General features: G+C 37.6%; 2 protein-coding genes across 2 annotated transcripts in view; one reads left to right on the top strand and one right to left on the bottom strand.

Moving 5' to 3' along the window:
* Window positions 1-331: 331 nt before the first annotated feature.
* Window positions 332-15755, bottom strand: nxph2a (neurexophilin 2a). The gene is made up of 3 exons (XM_084420293.1): window positions 15322-15755; window positions 15073-15215; window positions 332-3917 (listed from the first exon to the last, which is right to left on the bottom strand). Exons 2-3 carry the CDS (start codon window positions 15115-15117, stop codon window positions 3165-3167), a joined length of 798 nt encoding a protein of 265 aa, XP_084276419.1. The 5' UTR covers window positions 15118-15215; window positions 15322-15755; the 3' UTR covers window positions 332-3164.
* A 2814-nt stretch (window positions 15756-18569) lies between these two features.
* Window positions 18570-19691, top strand: part of LOC311297824 (UDP-glucuronosyltransferase-like) — a 61902-nt gene continuing 60780 nt past the window's right edge. The window contains exon 1 of the mRNA XM_084420283.1: window positions 18570-19427. Coding sequence (XP_084276409.1) covers window positions 18573-19427 — 855 coding nt within the window. The 5' untranslated portion in view covers window positions 18570-18572. The remainder of the gene's footprint in view (window positions 19428-19691) is intronic.

Below are 19691 nucleotides of genomic sequence, written 5' to 3'. Positions count from 1 at the left end.
ATTGAAAATAAATATATTGTGAAATATTACCTACACTTCCAATTTTAATATATTTTAAAATTTCTGTCACGGCAAAGCAGCAGGCATTACTCCAGTCTTCAGTGTCACACTTCAGAAATGTGCTGATTTGGTGCTCAAATCAATTTTTAAAGCACTTGTTCTGCTTAATAAATGAAAATAAATATATATTTTTTTACATAAATGACATGACAGTTTAATGCATCCTTGCTGAACAAAAGTATTAATGTTCTTCTGATTAAATCTTACTGAGCCCAAACTTTTGAACAATATATTAATAATACATCAAATATGATATGTTTATAAGTAATTTCTAGATTGGCAGTAGCAGTTTCCTAACAATAGGCAGTCTCATTTTTTTCTTTTCTCTTGGTTTGGATTATGTTTTACTAGGTGCTTCATTCAATCCTTATACGGGGAATTAGATTTTCTTCAAAAAGAACAGTATTATTTCATGCTCTCATCCTTGTGACTTGTTAGAGTTAAGTTTCGCAGGAAGTGAAATGCCATCTGCAAAATGACTAATGTTTTGACATTTTGGTTTGGTTATTTGCGAATAACACGGTGATGGAATGGTCAAAAAGAGCAATAAAGACAACCGGACATCCAGCTGAATTTCAGATTGCATTTTGCTAAACATAATAGTCATTTTGCGATTGATTAAACATTGCAGTGTTATGCTATAACTGCGGCACAAGTTGTGGTGCCATGGCCATTGTAATCTTTGCAGAAGTCTCAACGTATTGTTCTCGCATCTTCCATGATGGGAAAATCAGGGCTAATTAAAGCGAACAGCATGCAGTCCGTGATCTGGGCTATCAAACACATATCTTTTTCCCGTGCCAACATGCCGCTTCATGCCGACCGTTTTCCGCGGCTCCTAGGGAACTGTAATAACATATCACTATTAGAAACCCTCTCTCCCACTCCTGTCCTGTCTGGAAGACAATTTTTAAGTGCACCACTGAGCTAATGAGACGTTGCGGATTCATACAGCTCTTTTTTTCCATCATAGTACAATTCAGTTTTGTCTTCTGTTCTTTTCTTCAGTGTGAATCGAGTGGTAGGAGGCCGTCTGTGTTCAAAGCCAAAAACATGACAATCCATTCTGAAAGAAACAAAAGGTTAAGACTTGTGGAAGATTCCATCGTTTGCATGTGCATACAAACTAATGTAACACAAGTCTATACATCAGAAAGCGTTTTATTGAAAAGGACCATGTATTAGAGCTTGAAGAAACGAAGCACATATCACAGGATGTAACGTTTTTATCCAGAGGTAATGCGATTTTGCACGATGTTTCACTGATTGAAGAACCAGTGTCTTATGTGGTCTTAATGATGGAGAATATGCATATGTTTTACTACAAATCTCACATATACTGTCTGGATATGCTTCATGGTTTTCTTTGTGACAGTCATATTGATTCCCTCTATGGTACAATGTTGCTATACGGCAGCATCATTTTCCTTCAACTGGAACTGCTACAACGTTGGAAATAAAAGGTAATTTGAAAAAGAAACAATAATATGCTGTTTTTAAGCCACTTGACATTTGATTTTGTCTCTTAAACTTTTTTTTTCTTGGTGTCACCCACAGGAAGGTGCATTGAAGTGCTCTATAAATAGCTTTATTGAATGAGAATGAACTTGTTTGTTTTTTGTATATTACAGCGTTTTTTTTGTATATTACAGATATTGAGGACAAACATAAAGCGTACAATTTGCAGTTGTGAAACTAAAGCTGTGATAAGCCAGATGACTAAAATCTACATCTACTTGATATAACTGTCAAACACCAAACGTAGGAAAATTGTTTATGCTGTATTGGGAGAATAAAGAAACTAATTCATCATTAAAAGGCAAAATACACACGGTTTTAGTCACATTTATACACTATTCACAAAATTGCACACAGGATTATAAACTAAATACAATTATAAACAGCTATCTTTTTATCGACATGTTCTTAATGCTAATGTTCGTGTGGCAAGACAATTAGAGTATCAGTACAATTAATAATCCATCTGATTCTTCACTTCAAGCAGAACTGTGATCCAGATCAGTCGTCCTGATATGAGAAGAATGAAATAAATGGCCATAATCTGATTGGCACACACACAAAAACACATATGGAACCTGAGAATTCCAGTTCTGATTATCAGACTATGGCATTTCAACTGGTTCATTGTGAGACACTGACATAATGTGCAAACAAAAAATTGATCTCCAGGTACTGCTTTAAATGAAGACAGTAGAAGGCAGACTCACATAATGTGTTTCATGTGCGTTTGCATAAATGTCTGTATTTACTGTAAATGTCTGAGGAATGGAGGACACAAAAAAGTGTGATTCCAGTCCAAAGTCACTGGCATGAATAGAGGTTTGAGACATGACTGACATGCTAAATTTCAGTTTTTGGCTTCAGTCCCCTTTGTCATGGTTTGTAAGTGAAATTTCCCACTATAATTAATGTTAATTAGAGCCTGGAAATGTGGATCTCTGTGGCGAGACCATGACAAAGGGTTGTTAACCGGCTGCCAGATTCACTAAATCCACCTGTCCAATGAATTGTTCTCTCGTGAGACATCGCAAATTACTCTTTGAAATTATACACAAATCTCAATTCACACATAGATCTTTTGTGAAATGCAAAATGACTAGGAGTAATTTGTATGTGATGTCTTTGCTGAATGATTTAACCCGTTCGCATTTGACAACTGCATAAATGATTTCCACAATTGAATGCCAAACACATAGCTCAATAAAACACACACACACACACACACACACTAACACACACATAAACCTCACAATAAAAAAGGTGTTTCACTTATATTCTATCCTCTGTAGGTCTGTGATTTATTAGCTTGACAAATAGCGAAAGGTGTTTTTGGGAAAGATTCCCAGCATAACTCAAACCATGGGATGGGATGTGGGACGTTTAAAGCCAAAAACAAAAGCGTTGATCAGTTATTTTGCCATCACACCTCGTGTGAGGCAAAAGGCAAAGGCAGAGGTTGAAGCACATGCCAGTAATGTAGCCTAATGCGAAACATCTGGATTTATTTTAATTGCTTCTAAATCAGATGAAACACATGGTGAAAATGAGGTCGACCATTCTCACTGTGGAGGATGGACTGGATCTTAACCTGTGGAAGCGTACGGCGTGTCACTGTGGTAGTTGTAATCTGGGCAGATTTTCTGCACCAGCTTATAGTCAGTGCTGTAAAAGGCGATGTAGATGCATATGACTTTGAAGGGCTTCGAGCAGAGCCAGGACACGTGGCTCTGGGTGGACTCTTGGTAACACACGTTGGATGGGTCATAGCTGCAGTGTGAAGTCTTTTTGCTGCGGTCCGTTTTCTGGTACTCGATACGACAGTTGAAAGATTTTGAGTCTTTCGTCTCCAGGGTGGACTGCTGGGCGATCTCAAACTCCACCACCTTAGAAGGTGGCACCAGGCTTACAGAGACGTTCCCCAGGCCCGTGGAATTATGACGGAAGTAAACGCTGAACGTGCCGTTGCCGTGGTCCACTATCTTGCCTGTAATGAGGAGATTTAGTTTCACAGTCTTGATGTTGGAGTTGAAGTCACCCCAGCCGAACATTTTTTTAAACTTCCCCGTTTTCACGATGGGTCTGCGTTTAGTCCTGCTCTGCGACTCTCTGACATCTGTCTGGTTAGATAACCAGTCCCAGGAGTCCTCGATGTTTTCCAAATATGTAATCTCCCTCCTGTTGCTCTTGAACCCAGGGGATCCCCGGGCGAAAAGGCGCAGGGGGTTGAGTACACGGGGGCTGGCGCTTTTGGGGGAGGGGTGCTCCTCGTTTTCCCCCCAGTCCACAAGCCCCACCTCTGGAATATGGACTCTTCTGCATGTGACCTTCCAACAACACTGAGAAAAACACAAACACACAAACATGAGAATACATCATATTATATGTATATGTGTAATATTAACATATAATCTAACATTATAATCTTTATTATAAAACAGTACAGTGCAAAATAGCCCGTCCACTTTTTCAGCTGCCTTGGTTGAATTGTTTTTCACATTCCTTTTTCCCATAGGGATTTTAAAGAAAGTTGTTTTTTAAGAGTTATAAGCCATGAACAAAACCAACCAGCTATGAAGTGAACTGCATCATTACAAACTTAGATTTTAAGCAAAAAGTATTTGAAAATCAGTCAAAAAGACAAGACTGTGTACTTTGGAGACTGCGTAACGGCTTTAATGTGGGATAGGACTGCAATGCCTTGAAGCATTGAGAATAAAAAGTTATGAAGAAATATAAAACTTCTTTTAAATAAAATGGAAAGATGTTGGTTATATAGAAGCAATATATTTAGCATTCAAATATTTAAGTATTTCGGGTGTCTAGGGAAACTGATATGATGATATGTGATGATTGTCTTGGTAATATATACTCTTAGTGTTTAATAACATTCAAATGATCTGCAATGGGTTTTCGAAAGTGTAAACACAAAATTATTTCTGTAATACACTGCAGTTCTGATCCTATGTGCCAAATAACCTTTTTGCTCCAGGATTGAGTTCTGGTCCACTTAAGATAAAGTCTTAATAATTTGTAGAAATAAGCCAAACTAGTTTCGCTGGTAATTAGCGCAGGCTGCCATCCTGAGGCACGGCTGAGAGGATCATTTGCTGAAGCAGATGTGAAAGTAGGGCTGTTTGAAATCGCACAGACGAGCAACCCTGTATTTTCTCTATAATTACTAATCTTGCTGTAAGCTTAACAGCAGCATATGAGAACTCAGTCAGCAAAGGACTATGTTCATGAAGACATTTCCATCCAAAATGGTCCAGAGCATATCAGTATTTTAGAGGCTGTGCTTTATCAAATATGGTTCAAATTCTATGTAAACAAAACATTTCTGACTGACTATGTAAACTTTTAGATGGGTGTAAAATGTTGTTGTCAAAGAGCGTAATGGCTATGGAGAACATCATGCACAACATTATAAATGATGCAAACAGCCAGTAATAGCCCAGTAATTTGAAAGTTCCCTGTATAATGTGAAATCAATGTGTCTCCCATGGATTGGGGGGTTTGTTCATCTATCATTCTTCACAAAACTTAATTAAGACGATACCTCCACGTAAAAACAGAGAGAGAGACAGTGTAAATTTCCATAATGAATTTATGGACTGCAGGTGAAACTTTCCAACATCTTCAGAAAGTCCAATGAACAAAGATGGAAGATAACCCTCAATGAAAATTTGAAATAAAGAAATAGAGATTTTTGTCTGTGATGAAACATTTATTCACTTTTGAGTTCCCCTAGTCTTGTACAATGTTCAGTAAACTAGACCGCTCATATCTCTGTTCTTGCCTTGGTTGTGATTCACTTCATTTTTCATTTTGCAGACCTCAATGACTTGACAAGGGAAGATGAATACCATTCACATTTAGAGAAAATGTGGTGAGAGACAACTTCAGGTGAAGCAGGAATGAGATGATAATGCTAATGTGGAAGCAGTTAAAGGATGATGAACAGCTGGGGAAATTGCTGTGACAAGTGGAGGGATCACAGGCAAAATAAAATGCTTTACTGCCTTGAGAGGAAAACTTAAAAGGTTGTGCTGACAATCGGTCCCAATCCTTTCCCTCTCTGCCTCTCTCTCTCTCTCTCTCTCTCTCTCAAAACATGTAGGGTGGCAGTAATTCTACACATATTTTGGTAATATGTTTGATGTCTAACTCAAGGGAATTGAAGCTGTGACTTTGGTAGAGGTAAGGCATACAAGGTTTGCTAAGGGGAAAATCTAAGGACGTTAATTAAGACTTTAACTAAAGTACAGTACTGTCCTGAAGGCTATAGAGTCAGAGTAATAGACAGATATTTACCTTTAATTTTCTTCTTTCAGAAACAGCAGTTATATAGAGTAATTAGCCTCAAGTTCATACAAGTGTCCTATCAGAATAACCACAGAATAAGTGTTTGGGGTAGGGTTAGGGGATAGAATACACAGTTTGTACACTATAAAATCATTGTGTCTATGGAAACGTGTGCATGTGTGTGTGGTCCTGGAAAACCTTATATTATGGGGACAAAATGTTCCCACAAGGATAGTATTACCAGAAACCTTTGACCTTGTGGGGACATTTTTTTTGGTCCCCATGAGGACAACAGCTTATAAATTATCCTTGAAAATGTAAAAAATGCAGAAAGTGTTCTGTGATGGGTAGGTTATAGGTTAGTGTAACGGGATGGAATATACAGTTTGTACATATAAAAACCATGTCTATGGAAAGTCCCCATAAAACAAGGACACCCAGAGTGTGCGTACAAAACTTTAGAGTCGGTAAGATTTTTTAAATGGGTCAAGAACAGCATTTAAAAAACATTTTTTTTAATAATATTCTCTGAGGTCCACTCATAATGTTATCAAGATTTTGCATAAAAAACATCCTAATTTAGAAGTAATAAGGTATTTTCTAGTTTTGACCCTCTCTTTCAAACACTGCATTTTGATAGGTGTGCCACACTCAAGACTTGGAAGTAAACGCCCACTGCTATGATTGGGTTTTGCATATTAAAATAATTTTCAATGTCCCCAACATTACACGTGTGTAATCAGGCAATTAAAAAATCCGAATTATGAGCTTGGTTTCAATAAAAGCTGTTTTTGGACTAACAAGGAAGTTTTGTGTTCTGAAACTTACAGGACATTTTTATAGTACAATGACCTCTTATGCTAAAAGATTAAGGAAAATTTGATTTCTCAGTTCATGACCCCATTTTCTTTTTTTTAAAGAAGTCTCTTATGCTCACCAAAGCTGCTTTTATTTGATCAAAAATACAGTAAAAACAGTAATATTGTGAAATATTATTACAATTTAAGATGTGTAAACTGTTTTCTATTTTACATTTTAAAATGTAATTTATTCCTTTGATGGCAAAGCTGAATTTTCAGCATCATTACTCCATTCTTCAGTGTCACATGATGCTTCAGAAATCATTCTAATATGCTGATTTAGTGCTCAAGAAACATTTATTATTATTATCAAAGTTTCAAACAGTTGCAGCTTTACATTTTTTTTTTTTTTTTATGAATAGAAAGTTCAAAAGAACAGCATTTATTTGAAATATAAATCTGTAACTTTTGATCAATTGAATGCATCCTTGTATATTTATGAACAGATAGATAGATATAGGTATATAGATATCTATATCATAAAAGCAGACATTAAATGGTTTAAACCTCTGATAAATATCTGTAATTTGGAAATGTATTGTACAGTGTGTCAGTCACCCACACCGATAGCTGGCCCATTTTCGTAGTGACAGCATCATAATATGACATCCACAAAGTGAGAAAAGAATCAGTCTAGACGTTCATCTGTAATGAGCATTATGGAGCAAGCTGTCTGCCATTCCCTGGGGTGGACATATCTTTTACGGCTTGACATAAAGGTAATTGCCGTGGTGACCAGAACTAGCCCTCTAGAAAGTTATTAAGAAGTCAGGGACATCTCAGTGGCGGATCATGGATGAGGATGCTGTTAAAATGCATTTGCTTCGTCTGGTGGTAGCACACCTCTGATGGCTGTGATGGCTCTCCAGCCCCGGGGCATGAATCTGTTTGGATGTCAGACCTGCACCTTCTTGTCATTTTCCGTCCATTTCTCTTTCTTGTGCTGTCTCCCTATTTCTCAGCCCCAGAGACTGTTTGTACAGCATGGTAGTGCAGCTGTGATTTGTACCTCATTTTGAGAATTTACTTCCTTGAAACTTTACCTTACTAAGGCTGGAATAGACTCCACGACTTCTGCCTAGATTTTTGCCCTGTTTTGCAGTCTGGACGAATTGATGCCAGTTGCTGAAAGTCAGAGCCAGTCTGCAGATATTGGACAGTTGACAGATGTCACAGTAAATAGCGTAGTATATGTTGGGCACAGACTCGAATAGACAAATATTTTGAGCTGATTTCAGAACAAATTGTTTTTAATGAGGGACAATTTTCTGCGTAGGTTAGTTGTGTTTGGGGATGATTTAAAAGTCGGGTAGCATGTGATCCTCAGTCGTTTATATCTTTTCTTTTTTTTTTCTTTTTTTTTTAAGTTGGCAATATATAAAAGCCTATAGTGGTTTATAATCTGATCAGATTTTAAAAGACCAGTAGTGTATTCCAGCTCATCCTTACTCACCCATTCCATTCTACCTGTAAAGCGTTTTTTTCCACGGAAAATAAAAGGATACTTTTTTTTTTACAGTTCATAGTGACCATGGCTGTCAAGTTCCAAAAAAGAACAATGAACATATAAGACTTATGGACTCATGTTTTCTGAAGTCATATGATAGTTTTGTGTGAGAAACTGAAGTTTAAGTCTTTACACTAATAATACTGTAGTCTAGGCCATGTTCATATCCAGAACTCGAAAATGCTACCCTTTTAAATCTAGATGCAAACACATTTCCGTCTGTTCCTTGGACATGGCTATTGTATGGATTTTTATTTATTTATGTATGTCTTGTTTTATTTTAATTATTATTATTGTATTGTTTTAATGCATAGTTCAAGTGGGATAACATTTATATTTATTTATAGGCTTCTACATGACTGTAAAGAACAGACAAAAGATCTGATTCAAACCTGAACAATTTTTGTGGGTCTAGTGGGTCAACCATCTGAGATCACCTACTCATGATGTTCTGTAATAAAACACATCTTGCATGCTGTGTCATCAAATACACACCACACAATTATCCAGACCAAATTGTATATACTACACATATACAAGCATTTTGTTTAAGCCAAGGCACCCATAATGCAATTGAACTGCAGTTTCTTGTTAAACAGTACTGAACATGGCAGCAGCTGCCTCTTCATTACACCTTTCCAGCCTCCTGTTCCTCCCCAAAGTCTCTGTCATTTTATTCCTTTCTTTGCCTCTCTCTCTTTGTCTCCCCACTGTTTCTCCTGTGTGGTGTTACAGGGCATTTCATTTGTAATGATTCACACAAAGAGCAGTTTCAAGAGAAGGCCCCAAAGGCCTTGAGGAGGCAGGTGGGGTCCTGAGTCTACACACGGCCGCAGAATAGATTGCTACCCTGATGGGTGAAACAGCCGCAAACCCGAAACCCATCACTCTTAATCAAGAGCCGGGCTGCTAACAAATGGCAGGTTTTCAGCGGAGAGGATCAAAGAGAGAAATCCTCACCCTCAGCCGGGACTGATCGCTGAACTGTACGCTGTGCTGCATGTCTAATGCCATATAATCCCCGCTGTCATTAGCACCTGACCCTTACAGAGCCAAACGCTCATGCATGGCTGCCTTAGGCACCGGACCCTTAAATCATCCGGTCAGACCTGTAGCCAATCAGAGGTACGGTCGCTTTCAATGACTTCCAATTAAAGTGATGTGAGGCCAATGAAATGCATGCTTTAACATTTGTATGTAACTGCATTTAAATTTTAATTCAGAACATGTCAAAACTCTTATACATGTGCATTAGATAAGATAAATAAAAATAATAATAAGAAAACCCACAGATGTGCCAGTAGTATTTCAGTACTTTCACCTTCTCTGCTGGGTAATATGGTAAGGGAGTAATTATGCATCATGTATGCATCATAACTAAATAGTAAATTATTTAAAAAAAAATCCTTTTAATCCTTTTCAGCAACTAAATTACCAGTATAACGGTAATGATAAAGATATAGTTCTAAATATCATTCTAAATATAAAAGAATAGCAGCGTTCACAGTCACACCAGAACTATGATTACGGCACAGAGAAACAATATCACTGGTATCATTTTCCAGCTGATGAACGATAAAAACATAGACATACAATCAGAATCTGCTTGAAGAGCTTGAGATTTAAAGTGGCAAATGACAAAATTACAGCGCACGCTAGTACATAGAGCGATATTGTGCGATGGTGTGGACTTTAATATCATTATAGTTATCTATAGTTAAAGTTCTTGGTGAGAACAGCCTTTAAGTGTCCTAGAGCAGTGGTTCTCAACCAGGGGGCCGGGGGCCGATAGGTGGCCTAAGCAAACTTCTAAGGGAAGAGACAAAACAAGTTTTAAAATACGGTAAAATTACGATATTCATTTCAATTCAACCAGGGTTCCTAACCAGCAAGCAATTTTGCATTTAAAAGATGTCTAATAGCTGTCCAAACACAGCCCTGATGTCTAGGCTTAAACAAGGCAAAATTTTGACTGTCTGTGAAAATTTAATAGACGTCTAACCATAACCAAAGAATAGACTAGTCATCAACAAGATAACATGTTGTCAAAGAAATGAAACCAAACCCCTTGTAATCACCGTTGACTTTGCTTACATGATGGAATATCATACATCTTGCAAGTTATTTTGGCAAAAATCTATAGTTAACCTAGACGGTGAAATGGCGGCTATTGCTTGCTGTATGGGGTAGCCTAATTTTAAAAGTGTTATTTCTAGACCTGGAAAAGTCAGTAAATTAATACAAATGCCAGCGGCAAAAAAGTTTCTTGTTATGCCAAACTCTAAAATATTTGGTAGAAACTAGTCATGTAAAAGTCATGGAAATGAACTGGTTAAAAAAAGAGTGGAATCCCAGAAGAATATTCAGCTCTTAAAATATCTACAATTATTACATGTAAATTATTACTTATTAATAATTTATCTATAGGCAAAATAAGATTATGGAGTGCGGACATGTGGTTGACATTAACAAAATGAAACAGTTATAATGACAAATTGATAAATGCGTTAACAGCTTTAAATAAGGTTAATTATTTGCATGCATTAACGCCCTAAACAACTGTGGGATCAAGCTGCTGAAAAAATATGTGAAGGACCAACATAAATGGAGTCAGACATGGTGCTATTGTATTGCATTTTATCGTACATCATAACCTGTTAATAAGATCAGGACTGTTAAGGTGAGAAGTGATTCTTATTCTTTCTTTCCCCTTTAATACCTGTCGGTTCTTTGTTCCACACTCTGCTGGTGTACTAACTATCATCCCATCAACACCTCTACAATCCCATTATACACATCTGTCTGATCTTTGTTCCTACAAATGTGTTTGACATTTCCTCAGCAAGAATAACAGCTGTGATCACAAGTTTCACATGCAAAGACAACACAATGTTCGCGGCACTTCAAGCTTTCTCATTGGGAGCACTTCTGATGTTCCTTCTTAATTTCCCTCTTTGCTTTGGATGAAGATCATACAAATATAAATAGTGAGAAGCATGCATGTGAAGCATATGCAGCAGCCCTTCCTATCTGTCAGCGCAGCGTTACAACTGACAGTACAGATGTCTCTGTTCTTTGATTAGGATGCATCCTAACTGTTTTCAGACATACCAGTCTCTTTTGAATACAATGAAGCAGCAGCAGAAAAAAAGAAGAAGCCTTTTTTGGCTTCTTATAAATATGATAGGTTTTTCATAAAAGCGGGGCTGAACTCCGAGTCCTCACATCAGAGTGACAAGACAGGATGAATTAAAAAATGAAGGTAAAGAAAATATGACGGAGATGTGAAATAGCTGTGAAAAGCTCAAATAGAGATTCATTGAAATGAGGAAAACTATTCAATCTTTTAACATGAATAACAAATACTAAATCTGCAGACTTAAAGAGATAGTTCACCCAAAACTAAAATAAAAAAATTGTCATCATTTAATCACCCTCATGTCCTTCCAAACCTGTATGATTTCTTCTTTGTAGCACAAAAAAAGATACTTTGAAAAATGTCTTAGTGTTTTTTGTTGTTGTTTTTTTGTCCGTACAGTGAAAGCTAAAGAGCGTTCTTCAAAAAAACGTCTTTTGCATTCTGCAGAAGAAAGAAAGTCATAATACAGGTTTGGAAGGACAGAGATGCTACACAACACATCTATCATGATATAAAGCCTGAAATAAACAGGCCTGTCCTTCAGCTCTGGAACACTCTGAAATCACAGTTTCCAGCCCATAAGTGGAAAAGCATTGATTTTATATCTCAGGTAATGGACGACCCTGGCATTACATCCATGGCAAAAATAAAAGTCAGAACTTTGACAAATGACATTAACATAAACTGCCTAATGTGTGAGACACACATTTAAGATTGCACTTGCAAACCTTTTAGAGTAACTATCTGCAGTTCAAGTGACCAATGAGCCAAAACAACAACTTTCCTTTTTAGATTTCTATAGTAATAAATGAATACTAATTTATGAAATTCCATTTGAAATTAACACGAAGAATACTCAGAGAAATTTCCAATGCCAACAATTGCACTGCAGGGTAATTCTTGCAGTTTTTCTAAATCAATAGTAATAATAATAATAATTGTATTATTATTATGATCACTGGAGTGGTGTTTCCATATATGTTCTGTCAAGAAAATCTATCAATTAAAATCTGTCATTATTCATTCACAATAAATGTGTCTAGATGAAAAGTAGATAACTTGAAAACCAACTATGAAAACCAACAGCAGACTAAAAAACGACGGCAACGTGAATGGCACCTGCTCTTAGGTGTGACATTGATTCCTGTGTTTTTCCACATGAAATTAACAAACACGAGAAAGTGCACACCACCCAACATCACAGCTTAGAACGGTAAATGTCACAGACAACATTGTTTATGAGGGATTACTGAGGCCAGGCTTCTGGAAAGCAACAATGACCCCAATATAGACACAGATACACATCACTGGTGTATAAGCCCAGCGCTGATAATGCCAATCTAGAGCGAAACGCTCATATTTACAGACGCACTCACTGAAACCCTCATGTAATCTCTCTCGCAGGAATTTATGGGTTACTGGACCTACAAACACATTTCACGACTCCATTCTGGTTATTTTTTCCTCTCATTTGGTGTCCTCAGCCCAATTTTGAGAGCCCGATGTACGTTCTCCCCTCACATGGCAAATCCAGCGAGGGCTTGATGTGAAGACTCGGGCTGCAGCAGGTTCTGAAGAATATAAACAGCGTTTTTATTGTCCAGAGGGACGGGTGTGTGAAAGAGACGAGGGCCTTATCACAGCCCAGCAGCTCTGTAATTCGCCTCCGTGATACAGCACCAGAGCGGAGAACCTTACACGGCTGGCACAATCCAAAGACGGATTAGTTTTTCTGACATAAGCTTCCTGAAAAACTAATCAATCAGGCCATGCGGCATTATCAGAGGCATAAGATTAAAGCGTGGCTCCTAATCCGAGCACTGTAAATTTTTTGTAAATTCTCCACCGCTAGTTTTCCTCCGTAAATAAATAATAAAATCAAAGCTAATTGCGCACAAAGACAGCGGGAGAGCTGGACGACCTCGCGATAGGGAATTCACTGCGAATCATTATTCCGGCTTTAAATTTGCTCTCCATAAACCATTGAAGTCTGTGTATTCAAACGCGCCCTCTGAGTTGAGATTTCGGCTGAGGCAGAGTTTCATATTGAAATAACTGAGGACATTAAACTGACAGACATTTCTGTGGTAATCTTACAGACCAACATCATATAAGTGTTTGAGTGAACAAACATTTGTGTGCTGTTGGAGTTAGTTGTATGGACATCACACACCACCTTCCTAAATTACTCATCATCATCTCTTCTTTCAATCAGCAAAGCAGTGCTCTGGAAAATCTTGAGCACAGATTGATGGCTGTTATGCATCTTATCTGTGAACAAGAGCAAAGCACAACGGCGAGCAGCAGAGGGGGTGTTGAAGAGAGCGGCGCTCTGGAAGCAAAGGCCAGCTGCGCGGAACTTCAGCCATGCAGAGAACAATCATTATACAAAGATGAGGAATGAAAGCAAATGTGTCTAAACAATAGAGTCGTGCCGTTGTGCTCAAGTGGATTTAGTGCTGATCACATTGTTCTCTGTCCTGCTCTCAGAGGTTGACTGCAGCAGATGTCATGGAATGAATAGTTACTAGTGTATAGGCTCTGACCCTCTTATCTGTCCCCAGGGAGCTGCACAGATGCTGGGCTACTTCTCCAGTATTTGAATCACTGTGTGTGTGTGTGTGTGTGTGTGAGAGAGAGAGAGAGAGAGAGAGAGAGAGAGAGAGAGAGAGAGACTGTAGGGACTCTAATCCATTGGGACGCTGCCTTTGGAGGATTGGACAAAAGTGGATGTACTCATAGACAGAAGCCATTCCCACAGGTACAGCCGAATGCAGCCAAATTTGAAAAAACATATTATGTGCAAGGTTGGATTTCTTCATAACTGCATCTACTGAAAAGGACGGTTGTATGCAGTTCTGTGACACTGATGATTTTTAAGTGGTTTAGAAACCATCTATATTACCAATCAGAGTTTTATGCAATAAAATGACTGAATTATTTTTCTCCAAAAGTGCATGTGACTACCCTTCTCATCACAATCTGCTTGTCACTAAAATAAAAATAAGACCAAAAAATCGAAGAATGAATAATAGGCTGCACAATAATACACATCTTTGCTTTTTCTCTATGAATAGAAAATATTTAATGTGCAAAGTTACACTCAGTCGAGAATAAGATTGTTCATGAGCCCCCTGTAATATTCTTTTGTTTTATCTGCTATACATCCACACTTGCATCCTGTACATGCTATTCTAGCTATTCAATACAGAATATTCTTCCAATATTTGTCCTTTTTTCTCAGAACAGCATTCAAAGTGGTACTAAGTAATTCAACGTTCCTAAGCTCTTAAAGTTGAATACAATTCAGAATAAAATCCTTGCCTTATGTGGTTAACATTTATTTTCAACATTGTATTGACTTCATTGCATAGTTAAATAAAATTAAGATCAAACATCAGCTGAAACAAAAGTATGCTGTTATGTGATTATGTGAGAGAAATAAAAAGTTGGTAAATGTGTATTATTTTCTACTAAATAGAAAAGAGATTAAAAAGACTATGGATAATGATTGAATCGTCCACCAGAATTATGCAGATACTGTACTATTATTTTATTTAAATTAAATGAAAATTCTATAAGTGTCCTGTTCTTTACAGTAGTAGCCAACATTTGCATAAAGTTTGCACATAATTGCATACAGTTTTCATATAGACTGTGTAAATGGAAAGAATGGTACTCACCTTGTGAAAACAGAACAGGAGCAAAACAGCCGAAACAATCTGCATCTTGACTACAGAAAATTGTCTTTGACTCTTACTTGGGGTGGGAGAAGCAAATATCCAATTCACAGGGTTTACAAGAAGGTGCCATTGCTCTCAACTACCTGAATTTAAATAAAAAAATGACACGAAAATGAATGCGTTTATCAGAAGATTACTGTCTGAAGTGTTGAATGGCATCATATTCCATAAAGCAAAGTGTTTGCTTACCCTTGGCAAAAGGTGTTGATCATGTTGAAAAGTGAAAACCAGCGGAGTTTATGACGGCACAGCTGGAGAAGGTCCCACAGGCGTCAGTGATACTGATAAATGTGCTCGGGACAGGAAAGGCTGCTTTTAGATAGATTTTTATTGGAAAGTAGTGTCCGAGTTGCGACGGAACGCAGCGATGACTTACGAAACGCGCCGAGTCCGATCAGTGCGACGGTGTGAAGCCTCGTAGCATTTTGCGTGATTGATGCGAGTGCTCGCTCGCGCAGTCCGCCGTGTGTCTTCTTGTTTATGGCAGTTTGTTCTGATTAAAGTTTTATACAGCCCCAAAGTAGAGTCGATCTTTTACCAAAAGCTCAATATCTTAGTTGGTTCGTCTGTAGTTTGATTTGTCAGTGTGTATGTGTGTAGTGATGTGAATCCCTCTTTGAAGTGCTCTTCAGATTTAGCGCCTGTGAGGGACTCTCAACCGAGAGACGTCAACTAGATTAACCCATTGTAGACACGTGTCTGTTTTCTCTTGTCTTTATCTGAGGTAAAGATTTCATAAAGACAGAATAACATACTGTCAGAATGACTAATTTATTCGCATATAATGTGTGTGTTTTAAAAGTTGTTGAAAGATTCCGATGTTTTTGAGGTGACGAACAAAGTGCCCTGCTCGGACTAGAGAAACCCGTCCATAAAGTAGGCTAATTATTGTAAGTGTAGTCTAGTTTAATAGGGTTATTATTTAATGAATATGTTACTAAAGTAAGTAACTACTATTACTACACAGTAATAGCATTAGAATAAAGCGAGAGAGAGAGAAAGGGTATAGTCAGACTTATGATGCGTTTTACCCAAGGTGAAATATAGTGCAAAAACAACATTACAGCTTCACCCACACATTAGATTAAAATGTTGACATTGCTAAAATTGTTAGTGTGCTATGAGTGTGTCTGGAGTACTGTAGTTGTATGCAGTTAAACCTTGAGCAGTGCAACTTCAATGCAGTTCACACAATTTAGTTAGTAGCCTACAGTCCTATAGCGCCACCACGTGTGTAAACTGCCTCAAAATAATATAGGCCTAGCTATTAGTGCTATAATATTTGATAATTTTCAATTAGATATCAACTGTTCTTTCAATTAATTAATTTAAAAAGATGTACTGATTCTGAATGTAAAGAATGAGTATTATTTGTCTATTTAAATGTCAAATGTCAAATTGAAGTAGAAATGTCTGGCCTATCCAAACCAAAAATTAAATGGAGTGAAATTAAAATGTTTCCATTTAATTTAGTCTAGTATTCAAGGTTAGTATTTAAAGTATATTACGCAGTATTTAGGTTAGTATTCAAAACTTAGCTTTAAACATTTTTTCAAAGAAACAGGGGAGACTTTACCATAAAATCGTTGAAGTGTGTAAAGCAGGTAACCTGTTCAGTGTCCTGGCTATGAGTCTCAAGAACACAACACACCAGATGATTACTGAACTGAACTGAATATTCTCATATCACATCATTTTACAATGTACTTTTCCATCTCCTGCAAGTAGGCCTACATTCTTTTTAGTGCACCAGCAGCAGAGCAGTTCAACCACTTCAGTTAGGCTAACTACTTAACTACTTCAGTTACAAACAAACAATAAACTGTCATAGTAGTACATACCATCAGTATAGCTGGAAATATGTCACAAATAAACTAAACACATAACTTTTTTTTATATTTAGCCCATAACATTATGGTAGCCTATTGTTTGGACTTCTGCTCTACCATGACTTTACAAAAAACTATGTACTGGGCAGCTTTACACAGTTTTATGTTGATTGAAAATATTTAGAATACTGGTTATGTCTTTTATCAGCAACATGCAACATGCCAGCACAACCGGAGCATAATGCTTTTTTGTCAGATAAACATTTCAAACAGTTTGGCTCCCCACTGCATTGCAAGCATGACCATGCACATTCTAAAGATATATATGTAAGCTATAAATGGTTGATGTGCTTTGAAAGACTTGTCAGGCAGGTCACAGATAAATGAGTGCAAACAGAAAAGGGTGAGAGGTTTTAGGAGGCTTTGTCATCTTGACTGGAGTAGTCATTTCAGCTCAATGTCCACCCTCTGCCTGAAAGGGGTTTAGTTACAGTCTACATGCTTTTCAAATGGAAGGGAAACATTAAAATACACTGTTTCAATATATAGCCACATCACTAACAATAATGTTAACGTGAAAAGAATTGCTCTACTTTTCGGTCGTTATATCTAATTATTGTAAAACTTTGTTGACATGGCATGGCAGAACACCAAAAATCCTACAACTAAAAAATGATGACTTTTACAACTCAAATAATTATTAGTGTAAGTGCTTTAATAAAATTAAAATAATTAAATAAATAATTAAATTAAAGGCCCTGTGTTAAAGTTCATCTATACATTGGCTTTATCTTTGTTGTGTCATGCCTAATAAAGGCACAAAGGAGCCACACCTTTGTTAACCTATACCTCTTTGCAGCTCTCACCTATATTTTTTACACTCTTTCAGTATATTAGCCTATAGCTAATAATTTTGTTCAGTTCATCCAGTAATATTAAATTATAGTATAGCCTATTTTTCAAAACCTCTTCTACAACGTCTTTCAATAACATATCAAACGCAGCAACAAAAATGACAGAGAAGACAAAAGAAGAGTTAAGAAGCTGATCACGTGAATGCTGGATATTGCACTGGTTTTGTTTGGCACAGCATTCATTAAAGTCAAGTTATATAGGCTTAGATAGATTTATCGCTTCAAAGCAACTCAAGTACAATAAAACAGCGTCGCACATTCTTCCATTTTAGGAATCAGAATTTTATTAATTTCAGTTTTTAATGCAGCTCTACTTATGTTTTCACTCTGACCTCGAGCGACAGAAATGAATGAGAAGGTGGAGCCCTCCCTATTATGGGACTCCCACCTATTATGTCATCGTCATTGGCCAATGGCAGTTCGAACTTGTTTATCAGCCGCAAAGTTTTTTGTTCGTTTCTTGATTTCACTCAAGGTGTATCAGGACCGGACCTGCTGAGGGAGTGGTTTTCCGTGGATGAGTGAAAGGTTACATTGTTTTGAGGCCCTGCCTTCTTTGTTGGCTGTAGCAACATCCCTTTTAGGATAAAAACCTCTGCTGAGAAGTGCAAATTCATAAGTGTCTTGCAGAAATTCAAAACAACCAACTCTTGCCATTACTACCAGTTCATATACTTGTATTAATTGCTGATTATGAATGATTGTTAGAATGGCTGCTTCTGTGTTGCTCTTGTGTCTTTTCTTCCTGGGATCAGCAGAGGCTGGGAAGTTATTGGTGATTCCAGCATTTGGCAGCCACTGGACAGGCATGAGGCCTTTGGTGGAGGAGCTTGGCCGTAGAGGAAACCTGGTGGTGGTCGTCATCCCAGAAGCGAGTGCGAGTATGGGTACAGCACAGCACACCACTACTCTGACATATCCAGTACCCTACACCAAGACCCAGCTACAAGAGAGCATGAATGCAGGAATTAATGAAATGTTGAGTGCAGATGTATCCACAGATATGGACAGGTTTCAGAGTTTTATCAACACTATGGATATACTTAAAGTTATTATAACCCGGAATGCTGAGGGTCTGCTCTCCAACAAGGATGTGATGAAGAAACTGCAAGATTACAACTTTGATGCTATTCTCACAGATCCATTTGAACCTGTTGGAGTTATTGCTGCAGAATATCTCTCAGTTCCAGCCATTTATATGCAAACAAGCCATCCTTGTGGTGTTGATGCTCTTGCCAGTCAGTGTCCAATTCCAGCTTCTTATGTTCCACAACCTTTAACTCACTTTACTGACCACATGAATCTTTGGCAAAGAAGTGTGAACCTGGTAAGGACTCTCCTGCAGCCCATGGCTTGCGGACGTATGTTTGCTCGTGCAGATGAGATCGCCTCACATGTACTGCAGAAAAAAACATCGATGGTGGAGATCATGAGCCGTGCAGCTCTCTGGTTTATGCATTTTGACTTTGCCTTTCAAGTACCACGTCCATTGATGCCTAACATGATCATAATTGGAGGAATGGACAGCAAGAAAGCAGGACCTTTGTCACAAGTAAGTAACTGTCATTTTACACTACTGCTAATATTGCCTTTGCTGTCTACTAGCAAAGTTTCTCTAAATTTGGCCTCAGAAGAAAAGTGGTCTCATTTTTGTTCAACACCTGAAAAACAGTAAATACACATTATACCATAAACACATTGGCCTTTTCTTTCTCAATATGTAATCAAGATTTCCAATCAATCAGTACATTTTATTATTTATGCATTTCTTATCATCAACTATTTCATCAATGATTTCAAATCTGACTACTCTAAC

Source organism: Rutilus rutilus (genome assembly GCF_951802725.1).
Source record: "Rutilus rutilus genome assembly, chromosome: 10".
NCBI classification, from domain to species: Eukaryota; Metazoa; Chordata; class Actinopteri; order Cypriniformes; family Leuciscidae; genus Rutilus; species Rutilus rutilus.
The sequence above is the reverse complement of the archived record's forward strand: the minus strand, read 5'-3'. Positions and strand labels throughout refer to the sequence as shown.

Excerpts from the sequence above, each read along its gene's own strand:
- nxph2a (XM_084420293.1), bottom strand. The coding sequence starts at position 15,117 with ATGCAGATTGTTTCGGCTGTTTTGCTCCTGTTCTGTTTTCACAAG. Across the intron at positions 3,918-15,072 it reads TCCTGTTCTGTTTTCACAAG|TGTTGTTGGAAGGTCACATG; the intron begins GTGAGTACCATT and ends TGTTTTTCTCAG.